The 18,129-nt window shown below is 36.4% G+C and overlaps 1 protein-coding gene across 10 annotated transcripts in view; it reads right to left on the reverse strand.

The window, feature by feature from the left end:
* LOC149779911 (uncharacterized) overlaps positions 1 to 18,129 on the reverse strand; it is a 128,649-nt gene that overhangs the window by 12,863 nt on the left and 97,657 nt on the right. For 8 of the 10 annotated variants that reach the window (XM_089936609.1, XM_089936608.1, XM_089936605.1 and 5 more), the window contains 7 exons: positions 15,777 to 15,848; positions 13,296 to 13,478; positions 12,679 to 12,947; positions 8,076 to 8,574; positions 7,073 to 7,348; positions 5,614 to 5,896; positions 766 to 982 (listed from right to left, as the gene is read on the reverse strand). In XM_089936609.1, the coding sequence (XP_089792735.1) occupies positions 766 to 982; positions 5,614 to 5,896; positions 7,073 to 7,348; positions 8,076 to 8,574; positions 12,679 to 12,947; positions 13,296 to 13,478; positions 15,777 to 15,848 (1,799 nt within the window). The remainder of the gene's footprint in view (positions 1 to 765; positions 983 to 5,613; positions 5,897 to 7,072; positions 7,349 to 8,075; positions 8,575 to 12,678; positions 12,948 to 13,295; positions 13,479 to 15,776; positions 15,849 to 18,129) is intronic. The other 2 variants (XM_089936612.1, XM_089936603.1) reach the window with 1 other exon arrangement.

Genomic DNA, 18,129 nt, shown 5'->3' on the forward strand with positions numbered 1-18,129 from the left:
AAGACAGAGACTGATCTGCTGCATACAACTGAGCCATACTCAACTCTACTGACCTACAGAAGCAAGTCCTTTTGATCAACACCGTGGTGTTCGCAATGAGTCTTATTAAGATCAGGGTATTTTTATTTTAAAAAATTGCCCCCACTGTATCTAATATACTGAAGAAAAGTTGCTTTATGATCGAAATAAAGCCCTACAAATTTGGTCTGAATGGGAATATGACAACCATCAAAACAGAGCTTAGGTCGTCATGAATTCAATGTAATCAGCAAAAGTACATTATAGTTTTACATTGTGAAAATCTGAACTGAAACCCTTTTAAGCTTATTTGAAGTTGCCTACTGCTTCATCAACAGCAAATCAGAATGTCCTGGACATATAATGTGCAGTCAGTTCTTGGAATAAGGCATAGCTACATTTACAGATCTATCATATTTTTCTCAACTTGGTTTCATTTTTATTTTCTTCCCCTATGCTAAATTGGGATATACATTTATAATTTATACCATATTTGCTTTGTGCCCGTTGATCTGGAGTATAGGTTTTGTAAGCTGTTGATCTTGCGTTCAATTTTTCCAGCTGCTGATCTGTTCATGTTATGTAGCAATTGCTCTGTTTATGTTATGTGGATGGTGATCTCAGTTTCTGGCTCAGTAGCTGTTGATCTCCAGTTTAGGTTTCATGCTAAATAAAATTTCATTACAGATTTCAACTAATTATGCATATGCTCCATCTTATTCTAGAAGATTTTTTTAATACTGGTACCTAGTGATGAGATGAGAACCCAGGAGTTGTGAGCTGTTGACATTCTGTGTGGTCGGAGATGTTCCGAGAATCTGACTGGTACCATAGAGTTGGTTACTGGGATCATACTGGATAAATGAGAATTGCTGGGAAGGCTGGAGTCCCGTGTTGCTCAGTCCTGCTGTCTGTCCGAACTGCAGTGAGCCATGACCCAGGTTTTTCGCCGGCAATGTTGTGCCTACAACAAAAATATCCAAGATGCAAGAAGCTGAAGTTTACGAAGTAAGAATTTCAGTCATTCCCATGGTACAAATTAACATATTCTTTCTTAATTTGAATTGCAATAGTTAGTCTTATGGTGTGGTCTGCGTGTACTGAAAAAGAATTCTTGTCTACTTATAAAAAACAAGAATTAGCAACTTAAATAGTAGTTCTGAATAAAAAAAAAATAAAGTGTAATTTATTACTGTGGGTCTAAATTTTCATGATCTGTATAATAATAAAAAAAGATTTTAAAAAAAATTGTGGATACCAATTCATAAGTTTGCCTTTCAGACTTTGCATATTTGTGAGTACTGAATTATGTGGGCTAACCTCCACAAATACCCCAAATGAAGAACTCAAAATGACAGAACTATATCAACAATGACACTCTATTCAATGGTTAAAAATATACTATCACCTGTACAAGCACAAATCAAAAACCTGTCAAGATCAATCACATTCAATATCAGATGGAGCTGCAACAGCAAAAAGTTAATCTGTTATTAAAGTGTACGTGTGCTGTAAAAAAAAAAAAACAACAAAAAAAAAAAAACAGCCCATATCAATACAACATTTATTACTTTAAGGTGACCATGGCATTAACAAGTTGCTTAAGAATGTTAACATTCAGCTTAGATCCCCATCGATTTTGGATAAAGTCATCACTCGACATGTGAACCAAACGTATTACCAGCTGCCCCTTGTGCTCAACTTAAATTGCAACCTGTCAATATTTAATGTATTTTTAGCTCATCAAGATGTTAAGATCTTAACTATCACTTGATCACTCCTTTGTTGAAGACTGGAATGTGCACAAACCAACCAAAATCACTTCGACTTTATGATAAAGACTACAAATTAATACATCACTGATGAAGATCTGTATTCAGTGTACTGTAATAGTGGACTTTAAAAACTCACCAATCAAGCCATTTCATGGACATCTGCAACTTGTGCAGAAATGTGAGGAAAAAAAAACAAAAAAAAAACAACAACAAAAACCTATTCCGTGACTCGAGAATGTTGGGCTTGTTTAATTCAACAGTTTCAAGATTATTTACCCGACAAACATTGGGGTATCAGCAGACATGATTGATACATGTTAATTCAGTGGTTTTGTCTTAAAAATCAGTGATGTGTGAGCTTCATACTCTGATGTAATTTGTGTGTGTGTGCATGTATGTATGTATGTATGTATATATATATATATATATATATATATATATATATATATATATATATATACACACACACACACACACACAGTAGTCCCCCTCTTGAACGGCCCCCCTGACCAGCGGCCACCCGCTCCTTACGGCCAGAATCCGTTGGCACCGACGAGTTTGTGTTCAAAAGTACCCCTCGTGAAAGGCCACCCGCCTAACGCGACCAGCGGCCAGCATATTAGTACAAAATTATAAAATTTACCCCTCACAAGCAGCCGCATTTTATTTGAATATGTATCCAGAACCAGTATTGTATTCATGACGCATGTTAAGTAATCCAATTTCTGTTTCCCGATGTCAGGTTTTCGTTACTGAAAGAAGTGTTGAGTAAAGTACATTTACCACTAATGTTAATATTATATCATTTACCCCTCACGAGAAGCCAAATTTATTCCATAAAAACCGAGAAAGACTCAAATTTTAATCCATACAAAAGGGTACGTACATGTAATCCAATTAGCCTTACTGCTGTGTTATCATAAGATGTCCGGTTTAGTCACAGTGATAATTGTTAAGATTACAATTATCGAACAGTAGTAACAGCTGAGAAGTGGCAGTATCGATGTACAATACCCAAGTCAGCAGGAAAATGGTTTAATAGCCTTTATGGCTTCCCTTATTAAGATATTGAGCTTGTTCACTTTGGTAATCAGTGGCTATTACTGCTGACAATAATTGTCAAAATTACGCATCCTTGCGGCCGCGAGGTCAAATCTGCGTGATGTTAATGGTACATATCGCAGCCGTTTTGGCTTCTCTCACTTAGTGTAAAGAAATGTATAAAAACAATAGGGTACCAGACTGCGACTAACGAATCACGTGACAAGATCACTTCCTTTAAAAACACGGCAATTTGTTTAGATGCATACAAAATTGTTTTATCAGTATTGTAGTTCGCAACATGAATAACATACTGCAAAAAGATCAATATGTCATCGAGAAAAATAAAAATTCTCAGTTTAGAGGAGAACGTGAAAGTTATTCAACCGGGGGGGGGAGAGAGAGAGAGAGAGAGAGAGAGAGAGAGAGAGATATGTCGCAGAAAAATAACGTCAGGAAGACTCAGATAAACAATATCGTAAAAGATAATGAAACAATTCTGCAGAAGTGGAAAGGTGAAATGGACGGAGAAAGGAAGATTGTTTGAGCCAGGAGACGTTTGTATGCTGATTTGAAAGACAAGAAAAAGCAAAAATTTTGTCAGTTGAATTGGAATATGACGACTTTACCGCAAGTAATGGATGGTTGCACAGATTTCAAGTGCGACACAGTATCAAGAGTTCTGTCATTAGCGGCGAATCAGCTGATGTTAATAATGAAGTTGTCGAAGATTGGAACAAAAGACTAAACAAAATATGCAGGGGATATGACAGCAAGGATATTTTTAATGTGACGAGACTGGTTTTGTTTTTTTAGAGTGATACCAACAAAGTGACAGATGATGTGAACTGTAACATAATTATAAAGACAGTTTTAAAACTATCAATGGTTATTCATAGCATTCTTTTGCAAATGATGACAAAGTTTGTTTTACATTTATTTCACATCATTCATGTGATTTTTTAATTAAAATATTAAATATTTAAAATTAAATGCACTTGTGACTTTTTTCATATGTATTTACTATTCACATTTGTCATCCCCCTCTAGAAAGGCCACCCGCATTATAAGGCCACTGTCCTGCTGCGTTAGGGGTGGCCTTATAAGAGGGGGACTACTGTATATATATATATATAAAGTGTTTCATTAGTAATTATGCTTCAAGCAACAGTATTTTAGTCATATTGTATATTGGGAAAATTGGGAATGAAAATTGGTACCCACTGAAAATTATTAATATTTAAGTATTTTGAGATCATGATGTTTTGTACAGCTAGAATTCCTGTCAATTTATAAACAGTTTACTTTTATTTTTGCTTAACAGGCTTATTTAGCTAACTGAAAGGCTCAAACAGGCCAGAGATCACACATGTGGCTGACATCTGCTGAATATGTTAGAATGATTCTTTCAATGCTGTCAGAAAACATTTGTTTTAAAGTTTCTTTACTTTGTTCCTTCATCTACATTTTCCGGCACATCAGAACAATTTATCTAATATTGGGAGACATGCCAGCAATGCATTGTCAATGACTGCAAATTTATTAAACATCCTTCTATATAAAAAAAACAGATAATGTTAAATGTTTTTCTATGTTTAGCAATGGTGGCCACACTTTTTGGTGGATCAACACCACTTACACAGATCTGAAAGACTCTCAGGACCAATTTCTGTACAATTTGATTCTAATTCTGTGTTCAAGTCATTTCAATTTTTTTTTTTTTTGTTGCCTTGTTTGATAGAAGATTGACATCATTTGGCAACTATTAATGCCAAAATGCTTTTGGTAAGGTTCAAATTCTGTTCATTGCTGTTGAGAAGAAATGTTTTAAAAGATTTACATTTAGTAATGGCTGCCATCTGATGTCAGATCCAAAGCATTTATACAAGCTTTGTGCCAAATTTGCTTGAATTCTGTAAATTGGTTTATGTTCAATGTTTAGTAATGGTAGCCATGTATAACTGATTGATGTTCAATATTATCTACATTTACATGAAATCCCTTCATGCAAGCATTGCTTTTTGTGAAAGCAGTCATAGTCTGGTTTTGCACTCTTTTTGGGCTATAATAAAAAATCCAAGTGAACTTGAAATGGCATTATGCTAAGATGCTTTCAGTGTAGTTTGGTTAGAATCTGTGCTGTGGTTTTTGAGAAATCATTTACACCTGTTCCTACTTTTAGTGACTGCATCTGAGGATGGGCTGGCATCATTTAATCAAATGTTGAAAGACCTTTATGCCAATATGCTTTCTGTAAAGTTTATTTCATATTCTCTCAAGTGGTTGCTGAGCTTCTTTTCCTATATCTTGTAATTGTGCCCATTACTAAAAGTGGATTGGCATCATACAAAATTTAAAGACCTTTATTCCAGCACATGTTCTGCAAAATTTTGATGAATTCTGTTGCATTATCTGAGAAGTTGAATAAAATTTCTTTTCACTATTTAAAGTAATGGCACACATGATCAGCAGCCACTGAACAAATCCCTGTAATATTATGTACAAATGAGTCAAGTCATTTTTGACAAGTTGTCGATAACAAGCGTGAATGAACAAAGCATTCACACAGCCTTAAGGCCTGGTGAGCCAAAAAAAACCACTGAGGATTAATGGCATGTATGGAATTATTTACATACTGATGTATGTAAATGGACTAAAGATATCAATTTAATTTAATTTTATTTTATTTTTATTTATTTTTTTGGGGGGGGGTCAATTTTAAACCAGCAAATATATTACTCGAGAAGAAAAAAGAAGAGAACTTTCACACCTAACTTACCATATGCATTATGTGCTGGGGGTTTGATGGAAGTAGACATAAGTGAAGATGTTGAGGAGACCATAATGGTGTTCTGTTGGGAAGGAGTGTTTTGCTGGCCAAAAGGCTGATTTCCCCGCTGGTAGGAGGAGAGCTGAGTCTGTGGTGCTGGTTGATATGGGTCTTGCTGCTGTGCTGGGGGTGTTGGAAGGAACAGGTTTTGCTGTGTGAATGACTGTGGCTGGTTTAGTTGAGTCAGTGGCTGGGCCTGCGACAGACCAAAACCAAAACTGGCCTGGTTCAGCTAACAAGAAAAATTGGAGTTATTAACAATGTACAATGCTACGTATGCATGAAAAATTGACTTTGTTCTACAGAAGAAAACCACATATAATTATGAACACGATGTTATGTGCATACTGTGTGATAAAATGGCTTTGTTAAACTTGAAATCACTATCTCATGAAAATGATGCACATTTATAATATTTGTAAAATGAAGACAGATGAAGGAAGGACACCTTATATTATGCAGATCTTAAATGACTCTTGATCAACACCTTCCAAAGTGCACATAATTTATGCATTGGTGGATACGCAATTAAATGGGAGAAGAAAAAAAAAAACAGAAGAAAAAAGATCACAGATATAAATTCATTAAGGTCGTTTCACTGTGGTTGAGCAAAAACAGGTTTCCTGGGTCATAATTGATTTCAGCATGAAATTACAAAATGACCGACTAAAAAGATACATAACTGTCAAATCAATTGGAAGGTTGATGAAAAAAAAATTGCAAGTCCATGGCAACATCAACAAAATATAAACCATAGAATTAGGACTTGAATCTCCCAATTAATCAGTGGCCATAACAATATGAACTTACATCCAATCATGCACAGTTCAACAGTCATCACCATTTAACAGCTATCCTTATTAATCTGCTATGTCATATTTCTTTTCAAAAGCTATCTTTAAATAATTGGCAATACATGGAATTTTTTCTGAACAGCTATCTTTATTAGTGATATTTCTTTTCTTAATTTTGTCTACCAACAATATTTCACCTCCTCTTGAAAGCAAACTTCATACAGTTAAATCAATCCATATTAATGGAGGTAAGAGGCTGCACTGTTATTTTATGTTGCTTTGAAGAGTAACTTGGTGGACAACTTGAAATGATCAAGTCTTAATTTGACTTAAATTTCACATTTACTGAAGACCGTGCCATGCTCTATCTCCATTTCCCTTCCTTATCCTGGCCTTTGCTCCAAGGGCAGTTACAGTATAATGGGCTGAAGAAAAAGTGGAAATCTGAATACTTTTGACCTAATCCCAAACTAAGCCCTAGCCTCTCTAGCCCCAAAACTAGAATTGCTTACATTGGATTCTGTGGATAGCTGGAGCATCAGGGTACTATTGGAAAAGGTCTGGATGGGAGGACTCTTGACTCTTATCATTTGCCGACTATAATCCCTACTTACCCTTGGCTCTGCATGTGGCTGTAGTATCTGGGTGCCAAGGGCAAAGGTCTGGAAGGGATGCTGACTCTGCTGAAGCATCATGGGAGGGCTGGGTACTGCAGATAAACTGGTCAGGCTTATACTAGAAGACATGGGCAGCTGTTGCTGTACTGAAGGATGCAGTCCCTGTTGTTCATGGGAAGGTGTGTGCGATGCCTGGTACGAGTTCTGTGATTGATGATGAGAGGAAGATGGGATTGCAGAGGATGTCATGTACTGCAGTTGCTGGGGTTTGACCTGCAAAACGTGAGGAATGGATGAGATCAAAATGCACACATGTATAAATGTACCTATTTATTTAGCACCTCCTCTATGGGATTTGTTCTAATATGAAAATAAAACTACAATTATGATTTTGACATTTCTGAAGCTTGTTCCTGCAGCTTTCATTCATATATTTTGCCAAGAAAATAGAGCATGCTTTATCTGCTTTTTCATTATCTTCAAAGCAAAAGTGACTAGGTGACCAACAATACAGAATACTTTTTCAAGACTGTATAAGCAAATCAGGTTTCGGTAAAATCTGAGATAGTCTTGATTGTGAAATTATTGGCAATTTTAAGCTTTCTGTGTGGAAATAGACCCCCTCCACCAACGATTATAAAAATAAAATCTGCGGTTTCATTGTAGTCCAATGATTTTATTGTAACTGAATTCTGTGGGAAAAAGGAGCCTATATCCAGTAATGGGCTGAAAATGTTTTCGTCACGCATTAAAAAAGGCAGTTCCATAAAACTAAAAATGAAATGTAGCTGTCAGTGATAGCAGTCCGACTACAAGCTGCAAAAGATTAACCTTTCCTTAACAACTTTATGAGACTGAAATAGCTGATGCAACCAGTGTAGTCGATTTAAATGTCCTACTTATGCCTAGCTATTTGCTAATGACATCTCCACCATAAATCCAGAAACAAGTATAGAAGGCAAATTAAGTTTGTGAAAGGCAACAGTACAAGACTGCTCACCTTGCAGACATTTGGCTGTTCCAAGACCATCATCTTCTGATTAGTCTCATCTCCCTGATCTGATGATGCAAACATCGATCCCACATCTTCTTCAGTCACAAATTCATCAGCATCACTGGAGAACACCTGTCCCGTATCTCCACCGGACAAGGATTGGTTTACATTAGTCATGGAGAAAGCCTGCCCACTGCTAGAAAATCCCTGGCCCATATTAGCAGTGGTGAAAATTGGTCCCATAACATTATCACCGGGGCCAAAGGACACAACATCAGTTGTGGAGAAGGCAGTCCTGCCATCAGACTCGCCATTGAAGCAAAGGTTGTCCTGTCCTTGGGGTGACAAAGTGCCAGGTCTCAGGCTGTTACTGTTGTTCTCATCTCCCATGCCTACCACAGTCTCCAGTTCCATGCCTGTGCCCGAGGTCTCATCATCCAAGTTGGAGCTGTAGGTGTGGAATGAGGCTGTAGACACCACCACTGAGCCAGAGCCACCAGCCATGCTTAAACATAAATTGCAACAACTCACATAAAAATAAAAAAAGGCATTACCACATAGAAAAAGCACAAAATTTATTATGAATAAGACTTCAGCAAATGGGGGAAAAAAGGCCTTGGAGATTCAGGTGATACAATCATAAAACAAGATCCAAGGGATGAAAATAACCTGCTCAATTTTTATGATTATGATCACCTTTAAGAGTAAGCAGATATCAATATCCCTCTAGATAACTGTAATTTTTAGTTAAATTTCTATTGGATAGCATTGCAGGGGTACATCTAGAATTTTATAAATTCAGGTAATGTACCCAATCTGGTCAAGTAATGGGGGGATTCCAAGTAAGACAAAAAAAATTGAAGAATGAAGGCAAAAGGGAAGTGAGCTCTATGATGTTTCAAACACTAGTGAACTGTATATCTAGTGCAAAGTTACCCTGTGTCTGGTTTTGACACTGATCTAGTATGGTGGTAAATCACAAGAGACTTAAATGTTAAGAGTCTTTAAAGTGTTCATGGGCAGCGATGCACTATCTTTTACATTAAGCAGTATCTGTTGTAAATGACCCGTTCAGAGACTAGAAAACTGAGCATGTCATCAGTGTGAGAACAATAATGACATTATAATTGTGAGCCTGCTATACAACTTTTGTTTTATGACTATGCCAAATTGTGGAACAATATCTGATTATACAAGTCTTTCCAGTAAGATCTGGGTTGAATGGCAAAGCATTTTAGAATCTCTATGTATCTGTTTGATCTGCAATTGTTGATTGAAAGTTTAGTTCTCATACAAAATTATACCTCTCTACACAATTCTCAACTGTCTATACTATCACACTGTAGAGTTAAAGAGATATGTCAGTGTCTAAAATTTTTGCTTCTTTTTTGATAATATTGTAGCACAGGGTAGATTTAGCCAATGTGGTGATTAGTAACCTCAGATGCAGAACTTGTCTGATTTTGTCAACATTTTAGTAATGCTAGTCCAGGAATTCAACTGAAGACAATTTCTCCCTTTTATTATATGAAGTAATGAAACCATCTCAGATATTCTTCAGCAATAAGATTTTAAAATCAACTACTGTGGTCGAGATGTTTGATGTCTGATTAAAAAACTTTCATTTAGGACCAACAAGACATCATATGAAGTCTTCTGGTGGAAACCCCAAGTAGATATGATGCTCTTTTTCCAGAGTAACGATAATGAGATTTTCAAGCAGTGCCATGGAGGAAATATCAAACATCATGATGGCGTAATTTTCATGAAGTACCAAGAAGATATTATAAGAAATCTTCAGTTGAAAGCACAGTGTCGATTTCACCAGCGATATATAAGTACTAACAAGATTTTCAAGATAGCCACTGTGGCAGCCATCCTAGAAGTCAGATTGGCACCTTATGATTCATGACCAACCAGATATCATGTCAGGGAAAAGTGAAAATATTACCTTTCATTCAGGATAAGTACTCCAAACAACAATTTCAAGATGGCCACTGTGAAGGCCATATTGCCCATCAGGTAGACACCCATTTCTTTTAAGACCAACTAGAAATCACCAAAAAATCTGACGAAAACCCCATTGCATTATTACCTTTTAGTCAGAAAAGTAGCAATAACAAGGTATTCAAGATGGCCAGATTGGTACTATTTTCCTTTACAAGCAACCAAACATCATAAGACATCTTAAGTTGAAAACCCAAGGAAACATTTTACTTACATTCAGGGGAAAAGTGGTAGTCATTTTCATTTAGGAACAATCAGACATAACAAGTCAGATCAGCACCATTGTCATTCAAGGCCAACTACATTTAGTGACAATGCCATGACAATACAACTTTTCATTTAGGTGAAGTAGCATCAAATTACAAAGCATGGTCATATTGGACATTAAATTAGCACCCTTTTTATTTATGACAAAGTAGACATCATGAGAAGTCATTTCCATGTTAATGTGACTTTCCATTCTGGAGGAATGATGACATGATTTTCAAGATGGTTACTGTGACGACTATATTAGCTATCTATTCAGTACAATTTTCATTTAGGACCAACCAGACTTCACAAGTCTTCTAGTTAAAACCATACATCGTTATTACTTGTCTGTTCTGGAGGAAAGGAAACAAGATTTTCAAGACATCCTGGACATCAGACTGGCACCATTTTCTTTCAAGACCAACTAGATGTCACATTTCTGTATGTAGTGAAAACCCCACATTGATATGTGCATCCATTTAGTAATAGCGGTTGCCATTATGAAATGTCCAAGTGGCCTCCTTTTTAATCAGGACAGAGAAAACAATAGGATGAATGTGTAGCTTATTAATGAAAACAAACTTGTAACAGATTGATGATAGACAAAAGACCAGCCAGCCCCTAAGCTCTTTTGGTCGATGACCAGATGAATTAAAAAGAATATCAGTTGAATACATGTTTGCTTCAGCTTCTTTAGGAGAAATAAGCAGGTCATTTACGTATACGTACATGCCAACCCCTGGTGAGGAAAAAGTAAAATCCAAGTGGACAAAGACAGTAATCCAAAACATTACCCACATATAACATAATAAAACTCAATGAACATATGTACAAAATTATTTATTTACCCCTCTGTTTTTTAAACATAAATTAATGCTTCAAATTTTCATATACAGCACTCTGAGCTTTAAAAAGCAACAAACTCTCATACTGCATTTCAAAACACTTTGTACCAGCTGAGATTATGAATGTTTTGCACACCAGATGAGTACTATGTGCTGGGTTAGAGAGTCTGGATCTGAATTCAGTTTTCTCTCATAGTTGGCATTAGAATGGTAAAGAACCAATATTCCTTTCACAACATGACAAAGAAGAGGAAATTTATATCTTCCAGTTATTGGGTCTTTTAGGTGGGAAATAAGTTGCCATTGCACACCAACTCCATCTGCATGAAGTACATCATCAGGTAGAATGCCAACTTGATATTTCAGTTTTCCTTCTAACTTACCGGCAGCCTTTCCTGCAGCAAGGTGCATCATATGACAGGGACAACCTGACATGTACACTGATGGAGACATTTTTCAAAATATAGAATGCAACTACTTTATGAATTTTCATGATGTCTGAAGTTTTAAGTGAATTATCTTCTGCTAAACAATATCTGATGATTTTGTTCTTGCAGATGAATATCTTGTTATCAGAATTTTGGACTCGGGGGAAACATCATTTAAACAAAGGACCAAACTAGTCTTCTATGGCTAGGGGTAGTCTGTGTTCCATTATAACCGAGTAAATAACGTTGATGCATTTATAAAATTCATGTCCACAGTTTATTTCTGCTGTAAAAAAGGTTACCTTAGTATTAAAATGAGCTAATTCAAGGTTTCTCTGTTTTACCACGATGACCAATATTAAAATCCTTTATACACACAGCCTGCAATGGACATAAAGCTGCCCTAGAATGGAACACTGTATTGTGTATCATGTATTCATCTTTGAATCAGTTTTCCGTCTTTATCTAATCCATCTGTGAAATTATTTGAAAAACATTTTTACTCTTACACATGCATTGACTAGAATAAACCTGACTTGACTTTTAGCGCCAAATACCTACAGACTGGTTCTGTACCAGAAATGAATTAGAACAAAGAATCTGCGAGCAAAGATTAATAATTAGAAAACCAGTCTGTTCCTCACAACTAAGCCATACAACTGCTAGAAATGAAAACCAAGATCAAAAGTTTAAGTAGAAACCAGCATGTTTCTTGGAAATAGGGCAGCTACTATAAATAGAACATAATACTGTCAGAAAAGTGCATGCAAATCTACAGACAATCGTACTCTTATGTCGTAGTTACGAAGAAGCAGTCTTTTCAAGAATACGGTCTGAAGATTAATGGGATGTTAATAAAAATGAGAAAACAGATTAATTTTCGGGGGGGGGGGGTATACTGAAAACTCTTAATCCAAATACATTTACGTATAAGGCACAATTTAGTGGAAAAAGTGTAATGATTATGCCAAAAGCATAATGGTCGACATGTATGCATACATATCAAGAGGTGACAGGATGTTCAGTTATTATTTTCAGTCAGAAATCCGAATACATTAAATAATTTTAAAATCCATTTACCTTTGTTCAAAGGATGCAACAGAGGGAATATCCCATACATTTTTGACAGAGGCAATTTTCATGTTTAGGTCTTGTGCAGCTGGGGAGGTGGGCGAGTTGATGGTTATGCCTTGATTCGTGTTCGTTACGCCACTCATCGACATCTTGTCAGAAGATGGAGCTCGCTCATGCAACTGAAGTTTCTCAGATTCCAATTTCTCTTCGGTTATCTTGGCCAGTTCAGCATCAAATGTGAAATCCAGTTTCATCTCACTGGCATCATCACCCTGCCGCAGGTGAATAAAAATTTACTTTAAAGAACATATACTTTATTTAACATATACTCTCACAACTTAATTTTCATTCAAGTAAAGAAATGTGTTTATTATGAACATAATCTATTATGAAACAAAACAAACTTTACACGAAGGTGTGAAAATGTTATGGGCAGCCCAGCACATCCAGTTTACTCAGAAATTAAACTTGTTCAAATCATGCTTTTCATGGGATTGACAGATATTTAATGTTCATCATAGCAACCAAAACATGCTAGGAAACCCTCAATTATGAATTTACTCATCATGATATTTCCATTAATGTGCGGAAAATGCCATTAAAACAAACATAAACGAACTTACCTTTCCAAAGATTGTATCTTTGAAACTGGGAGGCAGCTGAATAGGTTGTGGTTTCTCCATCACAACAGGAGGTGTTGAGCGAACTTTATCTATCCCAATTCCTAGATCTGGTTTCTTAATCACTTTCCCACTCTCAGGCCTACTTGTCACCTCCTTAACACTAACTTTCTCACTTCGAACAGCCTACAATCACAAAAACAACCTCTTGATAGAGTAAAATCTGTTTTGAAACACCACCAGTCTTGAGATAATGATTACTGCACTGACGGGTGGTCTTTGAAGAAACAATTCATACAATTTGAAAGTTAAAGTCAACCATGTACAAATATCTTCAGCATTAAATATCTTAGAAATTACTGATGATACTTGCATGAAACAGTCAGAAAAGCCCGCAGAATATCCCAACAAATTTTCAAGCATAAATCAATAATAATTCTCTTTTGAGTAATGATAATTTTTATTATAAATTCGAAGTCAATTCTTATTTAAAAAAGTTCAACAGCATATACATAATTAAAGACAAAAGCATTTGCTTAAACAACGTAAGGGCCAATTAGGAGAAATTTTCTTTAGAAGTGGCCAAGTGGTCTAAAGTGTTCACCTTTACGGATCACCTGCCATCTCACCTGTCTGCATGGGTTCGAGTCTCGGTTGCGGCCAATATGGATATGTGAGAAAGCTTGCCAGTAGCTTCTCATAGGTTGGTGGTTCTTAATGGGGTTTTAATGGGTTTCTTCCTCCAACATTTATATTGGCCATCATGTATAGCCCTATCTTGTGCTGAAAAATGGCGTTATGCACAATCTGAATATTGTGCAACTGAATTCAAAGAACTTGTTAATTTCTGTCAGGCAAATACAGGTTCTTTTTGACTTATGATGCATTATTAATACTTTTACGATTTACTGGGCTAGAATACACTTTATTGTGGCTGAAACGGTAATCAATGCCGTTCTTTTTGTTGGGGACTAGAATGAAGTTAGGAGTCCACAAAATTTAATATATACTTATCCACTTGAAAATCAAAAAGAAACAAGCCTGAGCTTGATCACATAGCCAACAGCCAAATGCAGGAGCAGATGGCCATGAAAACTAGATTAATATGATGCTTTCTGTACAAATTCATTTTGATGGTGTCAGCTGCATATATTAAAAAAATAACTGGTTTGAGGTTTTTCCTTTTTCTGTACCTTCAGCTATTTTTCATGGCACATCAATATTTGTACTCTATCATGTGAAAGATCTACTTTAAAAAAAATAAACAATTAAAAAAGCAAATCCACATTCTGTTGCTCAAGCATTTCTTTCAATCAATTGCATTACTTGATGTCAAACATTTCTTGAAGTATGATGGAGAAAAAAAAAATACTGAGCTGTGATCTTGACTTTAGAAACTGGATCCCAATGTGTTATGCATCTTGCCTCCAAGTTACGATGTACAAGTATACCAAGTTGCATCCCTTAATATTAAATGGATTAAAAGTTACAGAACTGTCAGGAAAGGGTGTTGGAAAATGTAAAATGAGCAATGACATTGCCCTTAAGAGAGTATCCCAAATGTGGTTTCTACCAACTTCCTGAGAGATGGAGAAAGTTTAAGAGAAATAATGTTGCTGTAAGCTAAATGCAATTTTTTCAGCACAAGATAGGATATACATGGCAGCCAGTCTATCTGGTGTTGAAAGAACCCAGGAAGAAATAATAAAAATATATTAAAAAAACCCAAGGGAAGCTATCTACAAATTTTCTCACAGACACAACTGTAGCAGAGTCCTTGAATCAAACCTTCAACCACGTGGCCACCTAAGGCTTCTAATGGAAATTAAATTATTGACCTAAAAACTTGAACTTGGAATATAAAACTCCAATACTGCACACGACACATCTTTTCATGATGGTGAGAATATTACAAGTTTCATCCTATAATCTCAAACAGCCAAACAGTTCTAGAACCAAAAGGAAACAGTTGGAAAATGTAAAATATATAGGCATGACTTTAACCTTAGCAACAGGACCCTAATGTGGTATATGACACCTTCTAGCGATGTTGTGTATGTATATTAAATCTCATCCCTTAATTTCAAATAGGATTAAAGAACTGAAGAGAAAGTTGAAGGAAACAAAAAACAAACAAACTCAAGAACAATGTGTAAAAAAAAATGTATCCAACCCCCACCCCCATAATGGTATCTAAATTTGGTCTATTAACTACATTCCCGATGGCCTGAAAGTCTCTATCAGTAAAATTGTTATCTACATAATGCATATCATGGGAATAGGTCTGAATTCATAACATGCAACATAATGGGCATCCAAAACCATGTTAACACTACACTGTGTGTACGCATCTTCCACGTATGGGTTGGCCATCATTAATTTTGTGCAGCAATGCAGCCTACATGGAATGATGCATCATCATGGTTTCTTAACCCAATGAACATTACCCCCCAACTCTTAAATCATCTAGTTTCAAGGTCTTACCTTGGGCTGGCGCTGAGGTTTTGGAGAGTTAATCTTGTCACCTTCATTCTTTGTAGGGGTCTTCTCATCTGCCTGCAAGCATGAAATGAACACAGGTTATTTTTTCTAGACATACTAGCCATTACTGTTCAGTATCATTGTCATGTTCCAATAAAGAAGTTCATACCACTACCAATCATAAACCTTTGATCTGTGGTTGTACATCAGGCATTGTAGCTATCAATATAATTAGTTTAGGGTCACACTGAACATTTTTCCTTTCAGATTGACCTGAGACATGAAAACTAGTAATGAAACAACCATGTATATCAGTTTCTTCATACATGGACACAGTTATACTTGCTCCCATCAGATACTATGTTGGGCAGATTTTGCTGCTAAAAATAGTAGAAATGGTTAATTTAAAAAAAAAAAGAACAAATGGAAAAATATATTTCTACAAGAACTTAAAATAGACAAGCTTTAATAAAACAAATGTGTATTTTCACATTCTTCCCTTTGTTATTAAGATAGAAATGCAAAAACGAATCATTTTTAATATGTTTTGAAGCATCTAATAGAATTTAACTTTTCTAACTGGGCATTAAAGACTATCTTGATCAACCAACCCCAGTACCAATATATATATGACTGAGACTAGAGGTCTCTATAGAAAGTGGTCCAACTTAAGTTGGCTGGTTTTGTGCAATGAAACCTGGTTGATAAAGGAGAGATATTGACCAGCAATTGCCATCAAACCTTAGGCAACCTTGATCAATAGACATGACATTTATCTACAATGATCTCAAGGGAAATATTCTCAAAGGAAGCTTCGTCCAAGGACTCGAACTTTTTATAAAAAAATTAAGGACCATAAACCAGAAGAGGTTCTATTTTGGCACAAATGTATGATGCCGGTCTCTGCAGCTCAAAATAACTTACAAGGGTGGCAATTTGAGAATCCAAGCCAATGGCTGGGCCATCAGAAATGTTTATAGTGTGTTACAATAGTCATCAAAATAATGGCTCCAAATCAATGGTGACCTTGGGCAGACAGCAACTGCTCTCATTGTCTTGAACAATGCTCTTGGTGCAGAGGTGAGGCCATGAAGATGATTTAAATTTGGAAGATCTTCCCGTCTAATTAGAAATGTGAGGAAAAGTAGAGATGGAACAATATGCATCCCAGAGGACAATGGAGATCACTCCATCACAGAGTCTGATGACCATTCTATGAAGTCCATCTTGAAAGGTTCCTCCTGTAGAAACATTTTCAAAATGGAATGGTCTGATTAGCTGGAACTTTCCCCATCTTTTTTGAAACCAGGAAGAACCAGGTATTGAAGGACTGAGGCTGGTCATTTAATATCCTCTCTCCTGTGCCTTTCTGTAGATAGTGACTGCGATTACTTGAAATGCACCCAATTCAAATGGCTGAAATACATGTGGGTCCTTGTCAGGGAAGATATTCCCAGAACTTAAGCTGGTACTGTAACCTACTTTTTGGATAGAGAGGAAGCACACAGTGGCTGTTAAGCATGAGCAGACAAAAAGAGAGCTATTAAAACACCTATGGGCATTTATGGCTGCGAAATGTACCACACAGAGAGTAAGCGAGTCCCTATAATGGCAAAGGAATCAATATTGATCATACTTTGTACAGATCAGGCTGAGACAGTATTTTAAATGGATCAGAGTCTACCAAAGGTAGCAAATTTACAGCCAGAAACCAAAGGTGGCTAACGAGAGAACAGCAGTTACCACTGAATGATAAACAACCCTGGTTTACCAGAATGGTTGGAATTTCACTGCTAGGTAGAGAAGTTGTGTGTGTGTGTGTGAGATTTGGATTTTTAACTTAGCTTTAAAAAAAATATTTAGTCATATATCTACAATGTCTGCAGTATGGCAGTTTACAGTGATGTCTAGCACTGGGGCATCATGCTGCAGACATGTAAGCATCATGTCCCACCCAGTCACATTATTCTGACACCAGGATAACCAGTCCAAACACTAATCACTTAATGCTGTACGCCAATCAAAAGAGCTGTTTGCGTCTTTGGTATGAATTGCCCAGGGTTCGAACTCATGACCTCCCACATCAGAGGCGGACACTAAAACCACTAGGTCACCAAAACAGTCACAGGTATAGAAGGAAGACCACCTTTAGAACAATGCTGCTGAAGGATGCCTCATCCACTGGCTGACAAGGCGGTTTGAATAACAAAAGAACCTAATCAAACCCCACAGACAGAAAGATGTCTTTGATTTCTAAAAGTGAGAGCCTTGGGCAACCTTTACCATCCAGGATTCCATTTACTCAACACTTAAATATCAGTCTATTTTTCCTGTTCCACTCTTTAATCTCCACTGC

This window comes from Sinohyriopsis cumingii, chromosome 16 (assembly GCF_028554795.1).
Source record: "Sinohyriopsis cumingii isolate HCF-2022 chromosome 16, ASM2855479v2, whole genome shotgun sequence".
Taxonomy (NCBI): domain Eukaryota; kingdom Metazoa; phylum Mollusca; class Bivalvia; order Unionida; family Unionidae; genus Sinohyriopsis; species Sinohyriopsis cumingii.